The sequence below is a fragment of the Anolis carolinensis genome, chromosome 4 (genome assembly GCF_035594765.1).
Source record: "Anolis carolinensis isolate JA03-04 chromosome 4, rAnoCar3.1.pri, whole genome shotgun sequence".
In the NCBI taxonomy this organism is placed as follows: domain Eukaryota; kingdom Metazoa; phylum Chordata; class Lepidosauria; order Squamata; family Dactyloidae; genus Anolis; species Anolis carolinensis.
In genome coordinates, this window is record NC_085844.1 from 200,544,079 (window position 1) to 200,567,781 (window position 23,703).

The 23,703-nt window shown below is 38.9% G+C and overlaps 1 protein-coding gene across 1 annotated transcript; it reads right to left on the reverse strand.

Moving 5' to 3' along the window:
- Nucleotides 1–2,808: 2,808 nt before the first annotated feature.
- Nucleotides 2,809–22,094, reverse strand: LOC100561900 (cathepsin E). The gene is made up of 7 exons (XM_062979776.1): nt 22,074–22,094; nt 13,608–13,691; nt 8,487–8,686; nt 7,942–8,064; nt 5,142–5,283; nt 4,308–4,406; nt 2,809–2,973 (listed from the first exon to the last, which is right to left on the reverse strand). The coding sequence occupies exons 1-7, from the start codon at nt 22,092–22,094 to the stop codon at nt 2,809–2,811; spliced, it is 834 nt and encodes a 277-aa protein (XP_062835846.1).
- Between the last annotated feature and the right edge of the window lie 1,609 nt (nt 22,095–23,703).

Genomic DNA, 23,703 nt, shown 5'->3' on the forward strand with positions numbered 1-23,703 from the left:
GTCAAGCCAGGCGTCCCCCATTCTGTATCTTTGAATTTCATTTTTTTTTCTGCCTGAGTCGAGTACAGTATCCTGCATTTGTCCCTGTTGAACTTCATTTTGTTAGTTTCGGCCCATCTTTCTAATCTGTTAAGATCATTTTGGATTCTGCTCCTGTCTTCTGGAGTGTTAGCTATCCCTCCCAGTTTGGTGTTATCTGCAAACTTGATGATCATGGAATGCTTAATTATTTTCTATGGTTAGAAAACACTGTAGTGATTTAAGTGATGTTCCTTTGATTAAAAAGTGATAATAACCATAGAATGAGATTGCTCTTTAAATTGTTCCAGTAGGCAAAATATTTCTTTCAGAAACAATGAAGAATGTCATAGTCCTATTGTAAGGAATACAACATCCCTCCCAATGTTTAAATGTAGTTATATATTTAGGTATCTGCTGTAGTTTCATTCCAGACTCCCCCATGGATACCAAAATCTGTGGACACTCAATCCCCATTATATAGAATGGAACAGTAAAATTGTACCCCTTTTTTGGGGAATACCCCCCCCCCCGAAAAAGTGTGGTTATCTCCTGTAGTGTAGCGGTCTAATGGGAATGATCCCAAGGAAAGTGGTGTTTCAAAAAGGATGGCTGTTTTTAAAAGTGTGCTGACATCCTTGAAATGATTGAGCTAGAAAGGGGAGGAGGAGACTTTGTGTGATGGGGGTGAGTAAATTTTCAATCTCTTTTAAAGACGGAATCACCTAAAACGCCACACAAAGAAGGTGATTCCTCCCCTTTCTTATGGGATGAAGCCCTCAGTTCTTTATCTGTTCTGATTAATTGTATTCAATTGCATTTGCTTATTATGAAAACCTTACTATAAAGTGCATTTTTGAAATAGTGACATTAAAAGGCAATGTACTGTTTAATAAATACCATGCTATCAGGTACATATTTTGTAATGTCTGCCCCAAATTTTCTCCTGAAACGGGCATGCTTTTCCACCCCTATCTCTTTCTTAGGCCCCTTCCATACAACTGATGAAAATCCCACATTTTCTGCTTTGAACTGGAATATATGACAGTGTGGACTCAGATAACCCAGTTCAAAGCAGATATTGTGGGATATTTTTTTTGCCTTGATATTCTGGGTTATATGGCAGTGTGGAAGGGCCCTGGGAGGGATTTGCAGCTTCCTTCTTCCAGAGAGCCCTCTATTTAACTGGAAGATTTTGTAAAGAAGAATAAAGAACAATAATGTTCAATAACCATTAAAGTCTTTATTAGCATTTTATTAAGACAGAGTATATAATACACATCTTATCAATTCCAAATACAGTTTCACAAATATTTTTGTCCAGGTACATTTCTGTCAAAAGGTTTCTTTACAGGTAAGGGAACGTTCATTTTACATATGTGATGGAAAGACACATATGGAAGGCATCTTAGGCAGAGATATGGGCCTCTTTCACAAAGCTTTATAAAATCCACATTGAACTGGACTATATGGCAGCGTGGACTCAGGTAACCCAATTCAAAGCCGATATTATGAATTATCTGTCTTGATATAGGTCATAGGGTTGTGTAGAAGGGCCCACTGAGATTTGAACTCTATTTGTTTAGCTATTACATATTAAAACAGCATCTCAAACCTAAATACAATTTCATGCACTTCATATCTTCAGTATCTTATCTTCAAGCATGATTGCAAGTACCAGCCATGAATTGAGGCATCTTCTGTCTATTTTTTATTCTTTTTATCCAATAGAAATAGTGACAGGGTATCTGGAAATTTGGCACCACCACCAATAAGATTTTACCTAGTCCATATGTTCAAAGTTCATCATCCATTGCTAATCAGATTTTATTTGCCTTTCAACAAACCATCAGTCCAATACACATCTTCAATTGGCCACTGTTATAGCTCCCTGCCATATTTTGCAGATATAATGAACATGATTAATGGTTATTGTACCAATTAAATACACTTTTTGTTCTTTATCTAGTCCCTCTCTCAGGTAGCATCCCCCTTACTTTATCTTTAATTTATGTTCATTTTGACTGAACAGTATTTTTTCAAGGACAATGTTTTTAATTTCGAACAACTGATTTTAATTGCACACATTTAATTCCTTTTATGTGTCAGGAGCGAGTTGAGAAACTGCAGTCGCTTCTGGTGTGAGTATTTAATTACTTGATCAGTATGCATAAATTATTTCATGATTTGCTGCTAATAGCTAATTTTCAGAAACTTAACACTTGTAATATACAGGGTTAAAATCAGTTACATGAGAAAGGAAAAATCTCCTCTGGGTCAGTGTGTAATTGTAATATAGCAGTTTGGGTTTTCAAGATACCATAGCTCAATAAAGATTTATTTTTTAAAAGGAAGGTGCAAGAGAGAATGTAGCTTTACTAAAAGGTCCATCGTTAAGTTGCATCTACATTGTAGGATAAATGTAGTTTGACACCACTTTAAATGCCTTGGCTCAATGTTATGGGATCCTGCAAGTTGTAGTTTCACAAAGTCTTTAGCCTTCACTGTCAAAGAGTGCTGGTGCCTCACCAAAGTACACTTCCCATGATCCCACTGCATTGAACCATGTCAGTTCAAGTGGTGTCAAACTGCTTTTATTCTACAATGTAGATGCACCCATAGCTCTCTGCACTGAGAATGGATCAACCCAAAAAACCAGAGGCAGTCAAAATATTTAAACATTTAAAATAATTATTTTCATTGCATTCATGAAGGAAAGTGAGGCATAGATCCATATGATGAGTGTGCAGTTTTACTTCCGCTGCTCAGAACCTGATCAATCCACGTGCCTTAAGGAACAGCTGGAGCAAACCCAACTCTGTCATTCCCACGGTCAAACACAGAGTAGTACGCTCTGAGAAAAACGTCCCCCAGGATCCAAAATGAGCCATTCGGTGAATTCATGTCAAAACTATCAAAACCACTCATGCACAGCTGTGTTTCATTGTCATTGAACTAATGGGAACAGGAATTAAATGTGTGAAAGGAAATAATACTGACTTACATGAAAATAAAGTATTAATTCAAGCATGCATTTTCACCAGAACTTTTTTTTTGGGGGGGGGGGGGGGGGAGAATTAACTATAATTCTCAGAGTACATCAGTTGCATGGCTACATGATGCCTAAAACTTTTACTCCCTTTCTTATTCTTTCAGCTTTGTTTTATTGAAAAGTATGCTTAAAGCATGTTAATAGATAACTGTTGTTGCTATGTGCATTAAATTGTTTCCGGTGGCCCTAAACCACCTTGGAGTCTAAGATCGTCTGGGGAGGCCCTGCTCTTGGTCCCAAGTGCTTTGCAGGCACCGTGAGTCCCCCCAGGTGGTTGAGAAAGGCGGGATATAAATATGGCAAATAAATAAATAAATAAATAAATAAATAAATTCCTCTGAGGCTGAGAGTGCAGGTTATCCCAGGTCACCCACTGGGTTTCCATGGTTAAGCAGGCATTTAAACATGGTCTCCAGTCCTGGTCTAACATCCAAACCATTACACTACACTGGCTCTCTAACAGATACATATTTCTCATACACGATGAAAGGGATGTACTCCTAGGAATTTGACTACAGGCATTTACTCTTTGACATCCGGTCAGAATTTTTTTCAGTAAAGACAGTGAAATATATTATACTTATGCGAGTGTAATGCATATCTTTCCTGGCTAAATCACAACACCAAAATTAGGGTATGCATTGCATTTGTTTAATATGGTAATCTTAGTGCAGAATCAAAGTAAAAAGGGAAGCTGTTTCAGGAGTGCAGAAGAAAGGATTTGGGAGGCAGGGAAGAAGCCCAGAGGAAGCTATTATTGTCAATATGATTTTTTCAGTTGCTTCTTCTGAAATATAATCTATACAAACTGGTATTCATGAATGGTCTCCCATTCAAACTAGTGATGACCCTGCTTTGTTTCCAAGATCAGATAGGACCTAGTGCCTTTGGAATATTTATTTAGTTCCCATGATGACACTTATTTCCAGTTAAACATACAGGATTTTCATGAGTTTTACTTGTAATTCCTTTTTGCATTCATGGTGATACAGCTCGATGTGGATTTGGGCACTCAAGTCTAGGGCCCAAGCCTAACTATCTTAGGGTGCATTTACACTACATAATTAATGCAGTTTGCCAGCACTTTAATTTCTATGATTTAATGCTATGCAATCCTGGGATTATTTATAAGGGAGAATTGTTCTCATGATTCCTCCTCAAATGCAGTGCCGAAAATAGACATTGCCAACTATGACCCACCTCCATGAAAGGCATGGGACCAAGAAACGGGACTTACCACAAGGGTATAGGCTTCTGGAATAAGAGGGTAGGGGATCCCGTTGATTGTGAAAGTAATATCTGGCATCACACTGCGGTTACTGCATTCTATAAAATACTGTGTGAAACAATGGGTGTAGGTATTAAAGTTGGCCAAATGCAAAGTTAAAACAAAATATGCTGACCCATGTCATTTGGGAAAGGAAATGCGCACAACTATATATACATCCCTGTGAATTGTTCTGAAACATGTAAGGAAAAGTGTGTTTAAGTTTTGTTCAGAATCCAACTCTTTTTCCCTGGTGATGCTGTTCATTTAACACACTTGCTCTCTGAATGTTTTTTTTTATACGTGTGTCATGTGTACTTCATCTTTCAACAGTATTCCAACTAAAATCCAGGAACACAACATTTTACACACACACACAACACACACACAGAGGGAATGCTAGCATGCTAACCAAAGGATGAATACTAGAGGATAAAAAACCCCTATGGCCAGCCAAAAGTGAAAGATAAAATAGGAAGCTTGGGGGGGGGGGGACTACAAGGGTTGTTCTAAGTCAGTGTGGTCCAACCTTTAGTTACCCAAGGGCCAATCAAACTTTAGTATAGGATTGTGAGGGCCAGAGACATTCCAGACAAATTACATATTGTATTTAAAAGCTTTTATTGAAATGTTTATTAAAAGAAGTTTAAATTAAAATATATTTCCAGTAAGAGGGGCAAGGGCCAACAAAAATTAATTGGTGGGTTGCATGTGGCCCGCGGGCCACAGATTGCACCACACTGTTCTAGGTAATTGGGCATCAATTCTACCAATTGCCAAGAGATCCCAAAATGGTGGTCTTACCGTATCATTATTTAGGTGTGCACCGATTAAGTTTTGCATCTGCTTAATGTCATCAGGTGGACCTGAGATGAGAGAGCTCCCTGTGTCCACGACAGCCTGGCAGCCTTCTGCACAGAATGCAATTGTCCCTCCCACCTGGATACTGATGGGGAAGAAGATGAAAAAAGCATCAGAGAAAAGGACATTTCATGGAGGTCCTGTAGCCCTAAGGATACTATAGCACAGGTGACTTGAGTGGAATACAATTCTCTTACTCTTATTTTTAATGTATCATACCTTAAAGAGCAACAGCACAATAATGTCAAAGTCATTTTCATCAAGGACCACATCAACCTTATGGTTGCCTTCCAAGGCTGTTTGCAATGATAAGATTATTGCCTTGGCACTGAAGGCCTTGTGGGCCACATGAAATGACATGGCAGGCTGGGTTCAGTCCATGGCCCTTAAAGTATGATACATTTCCAGAACTTGCTTAGAATCATAGCATCATAGAATCATAGAATAGTAGAGTTGGAAGAGACCTCATGGGCCACCCAGTCCAACCTCCTGCCAAGAAGCAAGAAATCGCATTGAAAGCACCCCCGACAGATGGCCATCCAGCCTCTGCTCAAAAGCCTCCAAAGAAGGAGCCTCCACCACAGTCTGGGGGAGAGAGTTCCACTGCCGGACAGCCCTCACAGTGAGGAAGTTCTTCCTGAGGTTCAGGTGGAATCTCCTTTCCTGTAGTTTAAAGCCATTGTTTTGCATCCTAGTCTCCAGGGCAGCAGAAAACAGGCTTGCTCCCTCCTACCTATGACTTCCCCTCACATATTTATACATGGCCCTCATCATGTCTCCTCCCAGCCTTCTCTTCTGCAGGCTAAACATGCCCAGCTCTTTAAGCCACTCCTCATAGGGCTTGTTCTCAAGACCCTTGCGATAAGTTGCTTGGGGAAAAGCAACTCATTGCAAGTTATTGATTATTTCTTTCCGGCTTCTCAACTGAAGATATGCAGGGACTTGTTAGATTCAAGCCTTCATCAATGTCAGAAAAAACTATTGTTATTTTCATGGATGTTTTTTCCTGCATAAACTGTTTAATCATGCCTTCTTCTTGGCAGTGTGATTTGCCTTGAGGTTGATTTCATTCAGATGCCATTCTTTATAGCATGGCTTTTTATTGAAGCTGTTCCCTCTCAGCCCACTAAATGTACAACTGATGGCTAAATTGTTTATAGGTTGAATATACCTATCCGAAAAGCTTAGGATCAGAAGTGTTTCGGATTTGTTTGGTTTTGTTGAGTTTTTGTTTTGTTTTTTTACAGATTTTGGAATATAGGTCAAATATTCTGTATCCTAAGAGCTTGGGATCAAAAGGTATTTCGGATTTTCGACATTTTTAAAGTTTGAAATATCTTTACTTACATATACTGTATGTACAGAATGAGATCTCTTGGGAATGAAACCCAAAGGTTAAACATGGAATTCATTTATGTCTCATATACATACTTTTACACACACTGTTGTTAATACCTTTGTACAAGAACCAAAGTTTTTGTACATGGGATCATCAGAAAGCACAGGGGTCACTATCTCAGCCACTGATGTGGACAATTTTGGACTTTAGAGGATTTCAGAGTTCAGAATACTTGATAAGGAATGCTCAACCTGCAGTATGTTTTCATCTTTTGAAAATGTTTTTATTGCTTTGTTTTATTGTTTTAAATGATTTAAAATTATTTTATTTAGATGCTGCCCTGAGATCTTAAGAAATACCAGAATATTAATATTGTAATTACTGTATATACTCGAGTATAAGCCTAGTTTTTCAGCCCTTTTTTTAAGACTGAAAAAGCCCCCCTCGGCTTATACTCGGGTGAGGGTCCTGGTTGGCTTATATTTGGGTCAGCTTATACTTGAGAATATATGGTACATTTATTATTTTTCTCTATTATTATTGGTATTATTACATTTATTATTTTTCTCTATTATTGTTGCTACTATTACATTTATTTTACTGTATTTTTATTATAATTATAATACATTTATTATTTCACTCTGTTCTTCTTCTTCTTATATTTATTATTTTACTCTATTTATTACCCCTGGTGGTGGGGCAGTGTGTTAAAACGCTGACCTGCTGAACTTGCGGACCAAAAGGTCCCAGGTTCAAATCTCGGGAGTGGAATGAGCACCCGCTGTTAGCCCCAGCTCCTGCCAACCTAGCAGTTCGAAAACATGCCAATGTGAATAAATCAGTAGATAACGGGAAGGTAACGGTGCTCCATGCAGTCATGCCGGCCACATGATCTTGGAGGTGTCTACAGACAACGCCGGCTCTTCGGCTTAGAAATGGAGATGAGCACCAACCCCCAGAGTTGGTCACGACTGGACTTTACGTCAAGGGACCACCTTTACCTTTTTATTACTACATGTATTATTTTCCTGTATTTATTATTATTATTATTACATGTATTATTTTACTCTATTATTATTAAAAGGATACATAAGCACATTTACATTGAAGAAGATGAGAATACTGATTTAATCAGAGTTGGACAGTCTTATCTTAAATTAGAGCTTTATGTAAATATTCAAAAACATTTGACCTGCTGATGCCTCAATTAATGTAATTTTATTGGTATCTGTTTTTATTTCTGAAATTTACCACTGGAGTCAATGTTTTCCCACTTTTTTTGTGGTAAAATTAGGTGCCTCGGCTTATATTCGGGTCGGCTTATACTCGAGTATATACGGTAATTAAATTTTGTTGTCATTCTGGAGAATACTCCCCCCCCCCCCCCCACACACACACACTTACTTATCAATTTGGATCTGCCAGTAGTCTTTCTGAGTGACCGGAGCCCAGCTGAGATTTCCAGTGAAAAGACAGGGATCATAGCCACCAAAGATCAGCTCACCTCCTACAGGATCATTTGGGTTCCTGGATGGGAGCAAAATATAATTTAATGTGGTCTTTTTCTTCAGTGTAATTCTATTTTTAAAATTTAGATTTTCAAATGAGAAAAAGGGTTTTTATTGTCTGCATCCCCTGGCTGGAGAATGTGCCATTCTCCAAGTGATCTAAAGGTTTCAGTCAGCCCTAACCATGCCTCATTCCAGGACACTGATACTTTGTGGTTTTTCTCTTAACCAAAAAGCTGGTGGAGGGGCTGTGTTTGCAAACTGAGAAACAGGAACGCTTATGTGCAACAAAAAAATCCCCCTCACCCCGTTGCAAATGGAGCCGAGGTACAGAGTGCCTCTAATTCTGTTCTGGCTTCACCCAACTGCTGGAATTTAGAGCCGTGTGGGTTTCAACTCAAGAAGAGCCAGGGATTGTCATTGAACATCCAGTGTCCATACCTGTTCAAGTAAAAGGAGAATATTGGCAGTTCCACCAGATTTTGAGCAATCATATTATCAAATATTGGGGTCATCCCATCAGGTTCCAGAGGTGGGTAGGCCAGACCAGCGATCCCGTCAAAGGTTGCATTCAAAAGGATGTCATCAGTTTCAAAGACAGTCTCCAAAAATTGCTGGTTGGAAATGGTGCTACCGTTAACCTGAAGATCATAAATGTGTTAATGAAATTCATTTATTCTCATCCTGTAGTTGTGCAATAAAAATCCATCACTTTTCATCCTATAGTTTTGCAACAGACCAGTTACTTTGCAACCCTTGGAGAAGGATTCAATCATCCATAAATATTCCAGAGAAATTCAAAAAGCAAACCTTGATTTTGCCTTTTGATAGAAGAAGTGCCATTTTACTAAAACCCGAGCAAATAGCAAGAGCTCACTGTATCATCTTCAGTTGTTCCTATTGTAATGCAAACCATTGGAGGGAACCTGGTTTTGAATGTGCAATAATATTCATACAAAAGACCTTACAAAAGACCATTCCTGGTGTAGGAGATTGTTAGAAATGATTTGTCAAGATGGATCAATACAACTAGTTGCATAGGTACATTTTTTAAACCTAACTCCCACTAAAAACATGTATGTATTATATATGTATATGTATTAGTTTTGGATAGCATAGGGAAGGGTTAATACCCCTGTGATGTTTGTTTTGCTGCCTGTGCCCTGTTTCTGAAGATTTCACCTTACCTACGACCTCATCACACTTACCTTAAACAGCATCCTAAGATGCTTCCATCCTGACTTGGCGACAGAGCCCCATGCCAGCCATCACATGACATCATGTGACTTCTGGCTGAGGTCCCGCCCTAACCGGGGTGAAAATGTCACCTGAGGCCTCACTCTCAACACGTGTTGTGCTGGTGGCCAACGCTTCTCCCTTGTGATGGAGAAAGCGTTGCTGAGAGGAAGCTTTGTGTGGGGTGACAGATTTGCCCCACTGCCCCTCTCTTTTCTCCTGAAAGCCCTTAGGACCTTATCACATAGAGCAATTTCCCAGTCATAGGACACTCCAGCCAGTCTTCAAGCACAGAGAGGCACGGAGCCCATTACATGACATTTAAGCCCCTCCAGCTATCATGTGTTGCTCCCCGTCCTTGAAATGAAGCTGAAGTGACCTAGAGGAGGGAGCTCTGAACACGGGCAAACAATCGTGTTCTGAATTCCTAGGACACTTTAGATCCGTTGTTCCACCTGAAAAACACGTGGGATGGCAAGTATCTAACTTCATATCTACAAATCGCCACATTTATCCAAAACTTAAAAAGATGCCTGAAGTTTTGCACACCACTACCATATAATGCAGTTTCAGAATGCAGTATATTATTTAGCAGTATATATCCAGCCTAAGTCTTCCAGCATTACTCTATGGCAGGCCTGCATAAGATGTCATTAGTAAGGGGCCGAAAACAAAATAGGCAAAGCATCTTTGGGCCACAGATAGGTTTTTAGCGCCTCACTTTCCAGGTAAAGTTATAGCTTTATAATGAATGAATGAACTATTGTGCGAATAAACCATATTATTAAAAAAGATGTTTCAATTGATATCATTGAATTACACTAATTGTGCAAAAATTTTGTATCTATTATGAAATCACATTAATGGGAAAAATATTTTGCTAAATAAATAATTATAAATAGTAAGAAAACCTGAAAAATACACTGAAGCGTGTACTACTTAGCAATCATACAATTATAATGTTAACAATTAGAATTTTTAATAATAATTCGTGTTATCAAATGCATACTCAGACAATGGCAGGTTCATATGCTAATTATTTACAAACAGTTGCCTTGAGTGAGTCACATTCTCTGGGGAAATGTGCAGACGGACTTTCTTTCTGTGGCTAACATTGAGCAATAAAACCATTTCATTTCAATCGTCTTCACAGGTTGGTCCTTTTGCTATCTGCCTGACAATGAGACAAGGAAAAGTGTTGCTGCTTTGCCCCTTTGCCAGCCTCATGTCACTCCCAAGGCTGGGCTTCTCCTCACTGATCAGTCACAGGGAAATCCTTTGCAGGCTACATCTGGCCCGTGTTGTGCAGGCTGGATCTATGTCAACTTCTGCTGCACTGGAGGATGTAGAGATTCAGAGAACACTCATCTAGGCATTTGTAGATCCTCCAATATAATTCTACAGTATTTTATCATACAGGGTAGAAAAAACTCATAAACATTCCCCTCAATCACCAACTTGCTGTCACTCACAGTCACTTGATCTGCTCCAATAACTCCTCTTACACTCCCAGTTTCATACTCAATGTGATGCTTTGTTCCAATTTTAGTGTAGGTGCTGGATTTTGTAGGGTCAAATTTGGAATGCTTACCTATAGAAAACAAAACAACATCAGCCAGGATTCCTTGTGTGAATGACATACGGAGAAAGCCTAGAATCTACCATGGCTTAAAGATAGCAAACGGATACAGCAAGCAGCTTATCAAACAAACAATATATACATTTTTCCCACTCCTTACTTATTTTTTCAAAATAACTTATTGATCTATCATTTACTAAAATGAGACTGCTGTCTACAAGGGCTTAGCAGTTTTAACAAGGTGCATCCAAGGTATCCAAAGGAAACTAGCAATAATAATAATAATAATAATAATAATAATAATAATAATAATAATAATAATAATAACTTTATTTATAATCCATTTCCATCTCCCCGAGGGGACTCGAAGCAGTCCACATGGGGACCAAGCCCGATCAACAGATAAAACGATACGGCAATGGCATATATAATTAAAACAATAACAGTAAAATAACATTCAGAAAATACATAGCGAGCATCATGACTAAACGGTGGGGCTATTAAGAAACTACAGGGAAGGCAGGCATGTGCAAAAATGTAAGGCAATGAGATTCAGGAATAGGGTAAAGTGCTGAGGGTTAGGGCAGTAAATAGTTAAGACTGGATGGTAATGAAAACGGACCTACTGTTTGAGAGCATGTTGAAACAGCCAAGTCTTCCATTTTTTTGCAAAATCTGGCCAGGATAGGTGCTAATCTAATCTCCCTAGGGAAAGAGTTCCAGTGCTGGTGGGCCACCACCGGAAAACTAGAGTATGTTTTTTGTAATTTCTCAGTTCTACAAGATCTTACCCATTATATTTTAGAATGTACACTGATATTAGGGGAAGATATAGCTCCCCATTGCTGATGCAGGTGATAAGATGGTCTGTGGCCACCTTTGAAAAACTGTGTCTTTTGTTGAATATGTAATGTTTAGGGCTACTCAGTTCTTAGCTTTGGCCTTAGGCTTGCATACAGAGGCCTAAGTAGATGGTTGTGATATACTGGGTGTTTACTACCCAATTTCTTCGGTTCTAAGACACACCTTTCCCCATATAAACATATCTAAAAATGGATTGCATTGTAGAATTGAGGATGTGTGTGAGTGTGTGAGTGTGTATATGCACGCACACGCACCCTCAATTCTAAAAGGATACATCTTTTTTCTGTTGGTGGTATTGAAATTAGTGTGCATTTTACATTAGATGATGTCTAAGAATTTAAGAAATATGATAAATGTAATTTAAAAAATCAATTGACTGACTTTGGTGTAAAAATTCACAGTTGATCCAAGATTTCATTTTTACTCAGTCATTTTCTGTATCAAAATTCATCCTCATATTAACCCCCACCCATTCATTTTACATGGTGATTCTTTCTTCAGAATGTAGTCTTTTATCATCGTTTATTATTATAAATGGACCCTGATGTGGTTGGAACAATATTAGAGCTTGAAAAGTAAGAATAAATTATATGTGGTAGTAATAATCCCTTCAAGACAATTCTTCATATCTTCTTGTGTAATACAAGATACATTCTGTGATCATATGCTATTTTGTCCTGATTACCAGATGCAGGGGTGCACCTATACTGTAGAAATAATACAGTGGCTATGGCTTAATGCTATGGAAGCTGTAGTTTTACAAGGTCTTTCATCTTCTCTGCCAAAGAGTGCTGGTGTCACAACAAACTACAACTCCCATGTTTCCATAGAGCCAGGGCAGTTAAAGTGGTATCAAACTGTGTCAGTTCAACAGTATAGCTACACCTATGTAGACCCCTAGTAACATATTTCACATGGCAACTGTGTTACATTCTGAGGACCTGATCACATTAGGAAATATTCCATTTCCGAGTCTGTTTGAGAATGATTGCGAAGAGGTCCTATCACATGATGTTTGCCCAATCCCGTTAGTATTCTGTTGGAATCCGTCTGCAAAGCATCACAGAAACAGATTATTTACAGATGGAATTCTAATCGTGTTCTTTGAAAAACTATGGAAACCTCCATTGCTGAAGCACTGTTTTTGTGTGTGATAGGAAAATCTGTACGCATCTCATCAGCGACGATGCTTTTTAAAACGTCATAGAGTGATGTAAGGGGTGTTTTGAATGTATTGGGAGGAGCCAACCTTCCATGTTGTTATGAGTCAAAGCACAGTATTTTTTGAAGATAGGAATCATAGTAATTGGGTGTAATGGGGTCTGAAAACATCCCGTCTGAAAACAGTGTGCATTCATTTATAAAAAAAACTATGGGATGCATACTGATAGAAACAGAGTATTTCATAATGTGATAAGATCCTGAATCCTTTTTGCCCAGTACTTCACCACAGAAATCAAAGCATAGCAAAACAGACACACAGCAGGCAAAGATTTGTAGGAGGAATGAGAAAATGTATCCAATCCTCATGGAGAACAACTCCACAAGAAAGTGTTACCACAGGAGAGCAGCTGCATACAGAGAAGAGCTAAAAGCAGTGCTTCTGGACTACAACACTCAGAATCCTTAGCCAGCATAGCTCCTTCTCCTCACTTCTTTAAAGTGAGTTTAGTCATGCAAGTGTTTTAGATTCAACAAGCTCACTTGCTGCCTTAGCCACAAATACTTTCAACAAGGTGAACACCAATATTTATGCCTTTAAAGTTTGTGAATGGGTTTTTTATATGTAACAAAAATACACAGCCCATTTCTTTCATTCCCTCCCTCCTCTACCCACAGTAATTCATACCACAAGCTTTGCGGGTGCAGTAAAGAGACGGTACCCAGAGATCGGAGGAACCAGTGTCAAAAAGCACTTTGAAATACTGAGGAGGTGTCCCAATAGAAATCTCTCCAGAATATTCAATCTAAGATGAAAGGAAAGGAAAAACATTTATCTCCAGAAATTTAGTATGACCAGGAAAGTGCTCAATAAATCCATGTACACAGAATCCGAAGACCATGTATAGAGTATACTTGTCCATTTGCTCTCTTTCTCTTTGTACCTCTTGACAGAGAGACAGAAACATAACACACTAAAAACCACTCTGAATATTATTTTTCACAGCATAACAAAAATTCAAAAAGAAGAAGTTAACCATAAAACACATGTATATCTACTTTGACTAACATTTAAAAGTCCAAAGCAGAAATAAATGTGTAGGTCATGGTGCAAATGGATGAATTAAGGTAAATTGTCATAGATCTTCCCTGAATTTATAAATGTTCTGTTGAAAATTTTGGAAGAGAATTTGTTGCTGACATCTCTTTCCTCCCCATGATGATACCCTGTTTCAACTGATAACTTACATATGAATAGCTGCTGAGCCGCTCTTTAATTCGCAAAAAAGCGGAGTTCTCCTGGGTGTATAGAATCCTATCTAGTTTGTAATTTCTCCAAGACTGAGACAGTTGTTTGTGTTTTACCAAAGGTTTCTGCAAAGATTTGTGTCTTTTCAGTGTAATTCTGCAGGAAGAAAAATAAACCAAATAATATATGCTGTATTATGAAATAAGATGATTAGTAAAAAAAAATGAATTATTATTACAGTGGTCAATATTTTATGCTCTTGGCATCTACGGACAACATCAGCTCTTCGGATGAGCACCACCCCGCAGAGTTGGACACAACTAGACTTAATGTCAAGGGGAAACCTTTACCTTTTATTGGTTTCTCATATCTTGGAAATTCTTGTTATGGTACCAACTACTTAAGTAAATAATTATGCATTGAGTTAAGCTTGCTCTTTTTTAAAATCACCATTAGACACACACACAATTTGTCAAAGGAGGAGATATATCTTCTAAAATCCATCACATTCGAGCACCTTCTATTCTTGTCCATCTACTCTTTCAGTGTGGCTTCCACCAGAAGCATTAATTGATTACAGAATATGATTTGATGATTCTGCCTGTGCATTACAGCCGTTCGTGAACCATAATAATAATAATAATAATAATAATAATAATAATAATAATAATAATAATAATAATAATAATAAATTACCCACTTCTCTTTTTGGTTTGAAGCAGGACATAACATAGTTACATACATCTATATCATCATGTTACTACTGAGTGTCCTTCTGGCCATTTTGAAAGGTGTTTCACCACACTACGATAAATGTGAAATACTGATGCATTCAAAATGTCAAAAAAGATACAACATAGTGCCTCTGATCCCCCCCCCCCAGGTGTTCAAGAAGGATACTATGGTCGATGATATCGGAAGCCGCTGAGTGGTCTAGAAGCACCAACAGAGAGATACACCCCTTGTCAGTGTTAAGACGAAGATCATCCAATAAGGTGACTATAGCAGCTCAACTCTGTAACCTGCTCTGAAGCCAGTTTGAAATGGATCAAGGAAGTGCTTGTCATTGAAACCTCTTCTAAAACATTACAGGGCATTTCAATAGTGTATGGTGTCTTGATAACTGTCCATGGTGATGTTGCAAGCAGCTTCGATACCTTCTAGTTAAAGAAAAACTCAAGAAAAATACTTACCTTTGCAGTCCACTGACCAGCCAAATGTAAAATAATGCAAGGATTAGCCACTTCATTGTGACAGTACAGATATTATACTGTCCTTGGCTTCGGACAACTGAACAAAACTATATTTTTATACCTACATGCCCAACCCAATCACTGTGATAAAACTGAAGATAAACCAATGAGAATGTTGTATCATGATGTCCATGGAATAGATATTAGTCACTGCACATTTTTTTAACATTGAAGCAGGAAAGAGTTGGAAGAATTGCAGGTGTTATAGGTTTGTTATAGACAGGGATAACCTGAGTCACCTGTTTATTGCTTACATTTATTGCCCTCTCTATCTGGAGGTTCTGAGTTCAAAAAGTTATGAACCAGAACATTGTTTTTATAGGGTTTATTAAATTATACATAAAATAATTAAACAGAACTTATACAAGCATACTAAGCAGCACAATGGAAGAGATTTAAGAAGGAATAGTGCAAAAGAAAAGAGAAAAAAATAATTATTATAAAAATTTATTTCTAACTCACACTTCTCTCTCTGAAGGGACTCAGGGCAGCTAAGAGCAGCGATTCAAATCTGGGGAGCAGGGTGAGCTTCTGCTGTCAGCCCCAGCTTCTGCCAACCTAGCAGTTCAAAAACATACAAATGTGAGTAGATCCATATGTACCACTCCTGCAGGAAGGTGATGGCACTCCATGCAGTCATGCTGGCCACATGACCTTGGAGGTGTCTACGGACAACGCCACCTCTTTGTCTTAGAAATGGAGATGAGCACCAACCCTGAGTTGGACATAAGTAGACTTACCTTTTTTTACATATATACAAATGGCTTCAAATAAAAATAATCAAACACTAAACTGCACCATACTATTACATACATATTAATACACCATACTAAGACATTCAATTAAACTATACTCTAAATAATTACTAACACTGAATCCACAATCCAAATTGTAATGGATTATTAAGAAAAAATATTAGAAAAGGGGAGAAATATTACTGTACCATTACAAATCCAATTAGGATTATTAATATCCATGATTAGAAATTATGGCATTCTTAATGCTCAAAAAGTACATGAATAGCTTCCAGCTTTTCAGAGAATCTTCAATTGATTTATCCTTTCAGATCCATGTTAACTTGGTGATATGGGCCAAGTATAACAATGCTGTAACAATACATTTGTAGACAATCTGGCAACCTATTTGGAGTTAAATAACATATTTACATAACACCTATAAGATAGTAGTGCAATTGTGTAGGAATTGTAGTGCTGTAATTGTGTAGAAATTGCAATGCTATAATTGTGTAGGAAGCTTGAAAATGTGAGCTACACATTAAAGTGACATTTGATTGCAGTCTTCTCATCCTTATGAATGTATTATTGTCCTTCTCAAGTTCTTGTATCAATACTGAGTCACATTGACTTCCACATATGGTTTAATTGACATATATATTAACAGTGTCTTAAATCATTTTGAAAGGTTGAGATGACTGCTAAAGTTATGCTCTGATAAATTTTAATAGTTTATTGAAATTGAACACAGAAATTAAACAATGTGATCTCCTTCCCCTTCCTTCTCCACTACTTCAAGTTTAGTTCAATTCACACCAGGGATAGGACTCATGTGGCCCTCCACATGTTGTTGGACATAGACGCCCTGAGAAGCATAGCTAATGGGAAGACATGTTGGGAGTTGCAGCTTAACAAAACCTAGAGGACTGCACAATTCCCACTTCTATTTTACACAACTAAGCCAACACAGAGTCACTCTCAGCTATAACTGACAGAACTTTTTCATCCTTGCTCGATCACAGGAACAAGAAAACAAACACCAACATCCTTAGCACTGTGCTCCCATATAACGGCACATGCTGCCATTATTCAAGGTGCTCAATCAGACACGTTTCCATGAGTTGTTTAATTTCTTGTCTCCTCTTCTCCATCTACTTCATATTTCTTCATGTGCCATAGAGCATTTCTTCCTCTTCACTGTTTGAGACCTGTCCTACATAACCATTATCAGAAGGTGGAAGGTCTCCATGCAGCAGAGATAAGTGCAGGTAGTCCTCGCGTTACAAACATCTGACTTACAAATGATTGATAATTAAGAATAGGAAGTGAGAAGAATCTACCACTCCAAAGAGAAATTCACTCCTGAAGAATTATCATGGGAAAAAGGTGTCTCCACTAAAGCCCCGGTGGCGAAGTGTGTTAAAGCGCTGAGCTGCTGAACTTGCAGACTGAAAGGTTGCAGGTTCAAATCCTGAGAGCGGAATGAGCGCCCGCTGTTAGCTCCAGCTTCTGCCAACCTAGCAATTCGAAAACATGCCAATGTGAGTCGATCCATAGGTACCGGCGGGAAGGTAATGGCACTCCATGCAGTCATGCCGGCCACATGACCTTGGAGGTGTCTACGGACAACACCAGCTCTTCGGCTTAGAAATGGAAATGAGCACCAACCCCCAGAGTCAGACATGACTGGACTTAACTTCAGGGGAAAACCTTTACCTTTTTTTTTTTTTTACCAAAGCTTTATCACCAAGCTTTAGCCATCAGGTTTGGTCTTGAACCTAATATGTTCCTGTGGACTGTTGAGCTGCCTTAACTATCATCTTGCTGGTAATAGTTCAGAACATGTGCATATCCTAGACCTGTCTATTTATTCTACAGAAAGTACACATGTGGTGGTTTACCGATATATTATGTGCTGCAATGTTCTTCTGTGCATCATATCCTGAACAGAATATGCGGTCTATTTTTGCACAGAAAATCATTTTCTATACAAAACAAGCACTTGTGGGTTTTTTTGTGGGGGTTTTTTTCTATGTCAGGAGCAACTTGAGAAACTGCAAGTCACTTCTGGTGTGAGAGAATAGGCCGTTTGCAAGGGCATTGCCCAGGGGATAGCCGGATGTTTTGATGTTTTTACCATCCTTGTAGGAGGCTTCTCTCATGTCCCTGAACAGAGTTGGAGGTGATAGAGGAAGCTCATCCGCGCTCTCCCCGGGGTTGGATTTGAACCGGCAACCTTCAGGTCAGCAACCCAACCTTCAAGTCATCAGTCCTGCTGGCACAAGGGTTTAACCCACTGCATCACCAGGGACTCCTTTTTGTGATTAAATAATAAGTCTTGAACAATGAGTAAACTGCAGTATTTCCAATACTTTCTCAGAGTAAGGAAATTGCTAAAATTACTTCTTGTTTCCTTTGTGAACTAAGTTATCAAAAATTGTATGCCTAGCCTACATTTAATACAGAAGAGTGTCAGGTACCACACATTCTTCCTACAACTTACTTAGTCCATAAAATATATTCCGAAGGTTTTGTGGTAGGCATATCTCCAAGGAACTCCAATTCTAAAGAGTTTGCAAAAGTTGTGATGTCTACTCTAGACTACTGCTTCTTAAACTGCCGGCCCCGACCCCAAATGGGGGTCTCCATAGCTCAATGTTGGTATCACAAATAAATTGGCTACAGTTAAAGTTAATTGAATGCCAGCCATTTACACAAATCTGTTAGCAACAACATGCAGTGTTGACAGTGGATTCTGTAGAAAATGCTTAAGTTGTAAACGTTTCTCAGGTGGGAAAGGACTGGGAGTGAAAAAAATGTTTAAGAAAGCTTGATCTAGACAAGAAGGACATATCCCTTTCTCCAAGGCACTCAACTGGTGAAGAGGGAAGGGTTTTGGGAAAGCAACCAATAGCAACTGTTCTTACATTTATTGAAGCAATTTCGGAATGAATCAGCATTCATTCATTCTAGGATATGAAAACGTACCCCAAGAGAACAGATGGTAGGTCCTTCTTATTCTTCTAGTCTTTAAAGTTGTGAAATGCAAGCTAAAAACTAATGCTAAATTATGTAGTTTGGATTCTTCTGTAAGAAGACAAGACTGCTTTGACAAAATGTCTGGGGGGGGGAGAGAGATTCCTAGCTTCACCTGCCTCGTAGGGTTGTTCTAAAAATAAAATAAGGAGGAAGAAAGTCATACACCACTTTAAGTTTCTTGGAGGTATGGTGGGTTGATATGTTGGGGATGACATTACCCACTGATGGATTATTTATGGAATATTGCACTATGAGACATCTGGACCTGAACCAGTTACTGAATCGTTGCAGGAAAGGTGACCATTACTTGCAATATGAAATTAAACCCCACATTTCCAATTATCTTGCAACGCAACGATGCCTACATAGAACCAAGTTATGTAATAAGGCTGATGCAAAAGAATGACTAATGCATCTCTATGATGCTATAACAACATAATGCAGTAACGCTCTAAAACCCAGGGAATCTAACAAAATTGCTCAGTTTTTAAATCCCAAGTATTTCTTCTTAGTTTTTTTTATTTGAATGACACATTTCCTGATCATTTTGGCTCTTCTGTCCTGCAGTCTTTAATATGACAATTTTATGTGGTTACTTTGGACACAATCAACCTCAAAACTCAAAGTTTGCAAATAAGTTGGATTTATGAGTACTTTACTATCTTGCAATATTATCAACAAAGTACTTTATGATTTACTTCTTAAAATAGCATGTCAGTGGGCATCTAACTCTCTCCAGTCTCAGAAGACAAAATATCATAGGAAGTTCTTATCCTACAAGGAAAAGAAGTAGCTGAGCTGATAACAAGCAGCAGATAAGGAGAGCTCTGTTTCATGATGGCCTTTATTGCTGCTGCTGCTTGGCTCCATTTCAGCAGTCATTCAGGACTGTGGGAAAAAATGATTTATGAAGCTGGGAAAAAATATCATGGTCAGAGAGATTTTGTAACTAAGTGGATGAATTGTCTTTTAATTTGTTGAGGCTGCTGTTCATTTTATGTTTTCATTGTATATGTTCCATCTACTGGTTAGTCACTTTGAATGCCATTCAGGGAGCAAATAGGATATACTTTCAGCTAGCGAGCTAGTTACTTAACTGTATGTTGTTCATACAAGCCAAAGCTGAGTGACATTTTTCATCCCAAGGACTGGGATGAAAAATGCAATAAGGTGCCACATCCCAAAGTGAGCTGTACAACTCCCAGTGGAATGATCCAGATCCCATTCACTCATTTATACATATAGTATATTCACATATTCATTCTGACACTCAGTTGCACATTATCCTCTCTCACTTCTATGGCTGAAGTGAATACATATCATAGAATCATAGAATCATAGAATAGTAGAGTTGGAAGAGACCTCATGGGCCATCCAGTCCAACCCCCTGCTAAGAAGCAGGAAATCGCATTCAAAGCACCCCTGACAGATGGCCATCCAGCCACTGTTTAAAAGCCTCCAAAGAAGGAGCCTCTACCACGGCCCGGGGGAGAGAGTTCCACTGTCGAACAGCCCTCACAGTGAGGAAGTTCTTCTTGATGTTCAGGTGGAATCTCCTTTCCTGTAGTTTGAAGCCATTGTTCCGTGTCCTAGTCTGCAGGGCCGCAGAAAACAAGCTTGCTCCCTCCTCCCTATGACTTCCCCTCACATATTTGTACATGGCTATCATGTCTCCTCTCAGCCTTCTCTTCTGCAGGCTAAACATGCCCATCTCTTTAAGCCGCTCCTCATAGGGCTTGTTCTCCAGACCCTTAATCATTTTAGTCGCCCTCCTCTGGACGCTTTCCAGCTTGTCAACATCTCCCTTCAACTGCGGTGCACAAAATTGGACACAGTATTCCAGGTGTGGTCTGACCAAGGCAGAATAGAGGGGGAGCATGACTTCCCTGGATCTAGACGCTATACCCCTATTGATGCAGGCCAGAATCCCGTTGGCTCTTTTAGCAGCCGCATCACATTGTTGGCTCATGTTTAACTTGTTGTCCACGACAACTCCAAGGTCTTTTTTGCACACACTGCTATCAAGCCAGGCGTCCCCCATCTTGTATCTTTGCATTCCATTTTTCCTGCCGAAGTGAAGTATCTTGCATTTGTCCCTGTTGAACTTCATTTTGTTAGTTTCGGCCCATCTCTCTAGTCTGTCAAGATCGTTTTGAATTCTGCTCCTGTCTTCTGGAGTGTTAGCTATCCCTCCCAGTTTTGTGTCATCTGCAAACTTGATGATCGTGCCTTCTAACCCTTCGTCTAAGTCGTTAATAACGATGTTGAACAGAACCGGGCCCACTTGTCACTTCTTTCCATGATGAAGATGACGCATTGGTAAGCACCCTTTGGGTTTGTTCGCTTAGCCAATTACAGATCCACCTAACCGTAGTTTTGTCTAGCCCACATTTTACTAGTTTGTTTGCCAGAAGGTCGTGGGGGACTTTGTCGAAGGCCTTACTGAAATCCAGGTACGCTACATCCACAGCATTCCCTGTATCGACCCAACTCGTAACTCTATCGAAAAAAGAGATCAGATTAGTCTGGCATGACTAGTTTTTGGTAAATCCGTGTTGACTATTAGCAATGAGTATATGCATGTGTATATAGCCTTGTTGATGTATAGCAACACATCCACCTCATAGGGTTTTCTTAATCAAGAAATAAATAACCAGTTGGACCATCTTCTCTTTACAACCTTCCACGCTTACCAATTGATCATCTCCTCTTCCCAGAAGTGATCCTCCCCCAAATATTCCCCATTTAATCATGAATTAGGACCAACTAAGGCATTTGAAAATGTTATTGTAGTGTTGGAGGAAGGAGAGAGAGTCTCTCATCACTAAACAGTGAGTAGAGCAGAAGACTGAGGCAGTGACCTATGGACTAGAAGAAGTTCCCCTCCCTGCCTTAGGTACAGACTGACCTTACTGTTCCCATTTCCACTTCCATGTTTCCCTTAGCTAGAAAAAAGATAAAAATATCAGTGAGGAGCTTATTCAATGCAATTTTGTTAGTGAAACCAAGTTTCACTGTAACTGCCATAGCTTGAGCCTGCGAACTCCAGAGTTTTGTAGTTTAGACTTCTGAGCCACTAGAGCTCTCTGTCTGAGAAGTCTAAACTACCTGCGGCTGATTTTTTGATTGAGTTAGTGAGTCTTTGCAATGCACATTTCTTCAGTTTTCGGATACTATCAAGCCCAAGCAATAGATTCCACACTGCAGTAAGGAGTGAATTGTTTGAGGATGACTGCCACTTAAGCAAGGTTCTATATGGCAGGCATCATTACAAAGCAGGATTATTTATGACACAACTAGCAGGAGGGAGCATTAAAGAGTGGAAATGCCAAACTGAATGGGTAAATAGAATCTGAAGGACGCTGGAACTGAAAGTAAAGGAAATGGGTTTTTCTGTAAAGGCTGTAGTAATTTGTGAAACGATAAACTAGGTTGTTGTCTTTTAAACTGTATAGTCGCTCTCACTACATGACTTTCATGAATAATCAAGAAAGACTTCAGCAAAATTGGGGAGAAAAGAAGCTGCACTTTTTCTCATCTTTATATACTGCACAACTTGCAAATGTCGTGTGGTTGGTTTGCAAATATAATATAGAACAATTGATGTGAATTACTAGTTAAACTTTGGGTCAATCTCACTCACCATTTTGTAGATTTATTGATGGGCAGAAACTCTCCAAGTTTTCAGTTAAGAGTCTTTCCTCTGTTGTACCAGGAGCAACCACAAACCAGCTGTGTCCTATCATATTCAATACAGTTGAAACCGGTCGCAGATGGTGACTAACCTTGGACTTGTTTAAAACATTGGATTTCATAAAAGGATTCACTTACTTGGACGTTTACATTTGGACTCACAATTAGTGACTTATACAGTCCTCCATGTGGAACATGAAATCTGGTGGGCATTGGACCCACAAACTCTGAAAATTGAGTTTTCTATATACTTTCTATCAATGTATGTGTTGGTAACACATGGATTATATTTTGGTTTAATTACTGTTTTATAGTTCATATTATTGGATTACATTTCTATAGTGGCCTCTTGCCTGTCCCTATCATATTCAAGCCATGAGTATGGTCCCTTAGCTATAGCTGTTCTACCCCCATGCTTACATCTTTTGCAAAACAGATAGAGGATATCAGAATATGCTTAATCAGCAAGGGTGATCTTTATCAGTGTCTGGAATTGTCTGTGAAACTGCACAGCTACTTGAAAAGTTGTGCAATTGTGAGCATTTCCCTTTGTGACAAGGGAGCTTCTAACAGTACTATAAGCCTCCTAAGAATGCATCTACATTATACATAAGTACACATTTTAACATCCAAAACTCCATGCCATAGAAATCTGAGAAAATTTGTTGTTCTACTGCAATCACTCACAAGAATGAACTAAAACTTCCTAGCATAGAATCCTAAGTACCTCACCAAACTACAAATCCCAGAATACCATGGGAGGGTGCCCTGATGGTTATAGTGGTTTCCAACTTTGATAAAGGCAATGTCACTGTGTAGTGTAAATATTTTCATTGTACAGCAGCATTTT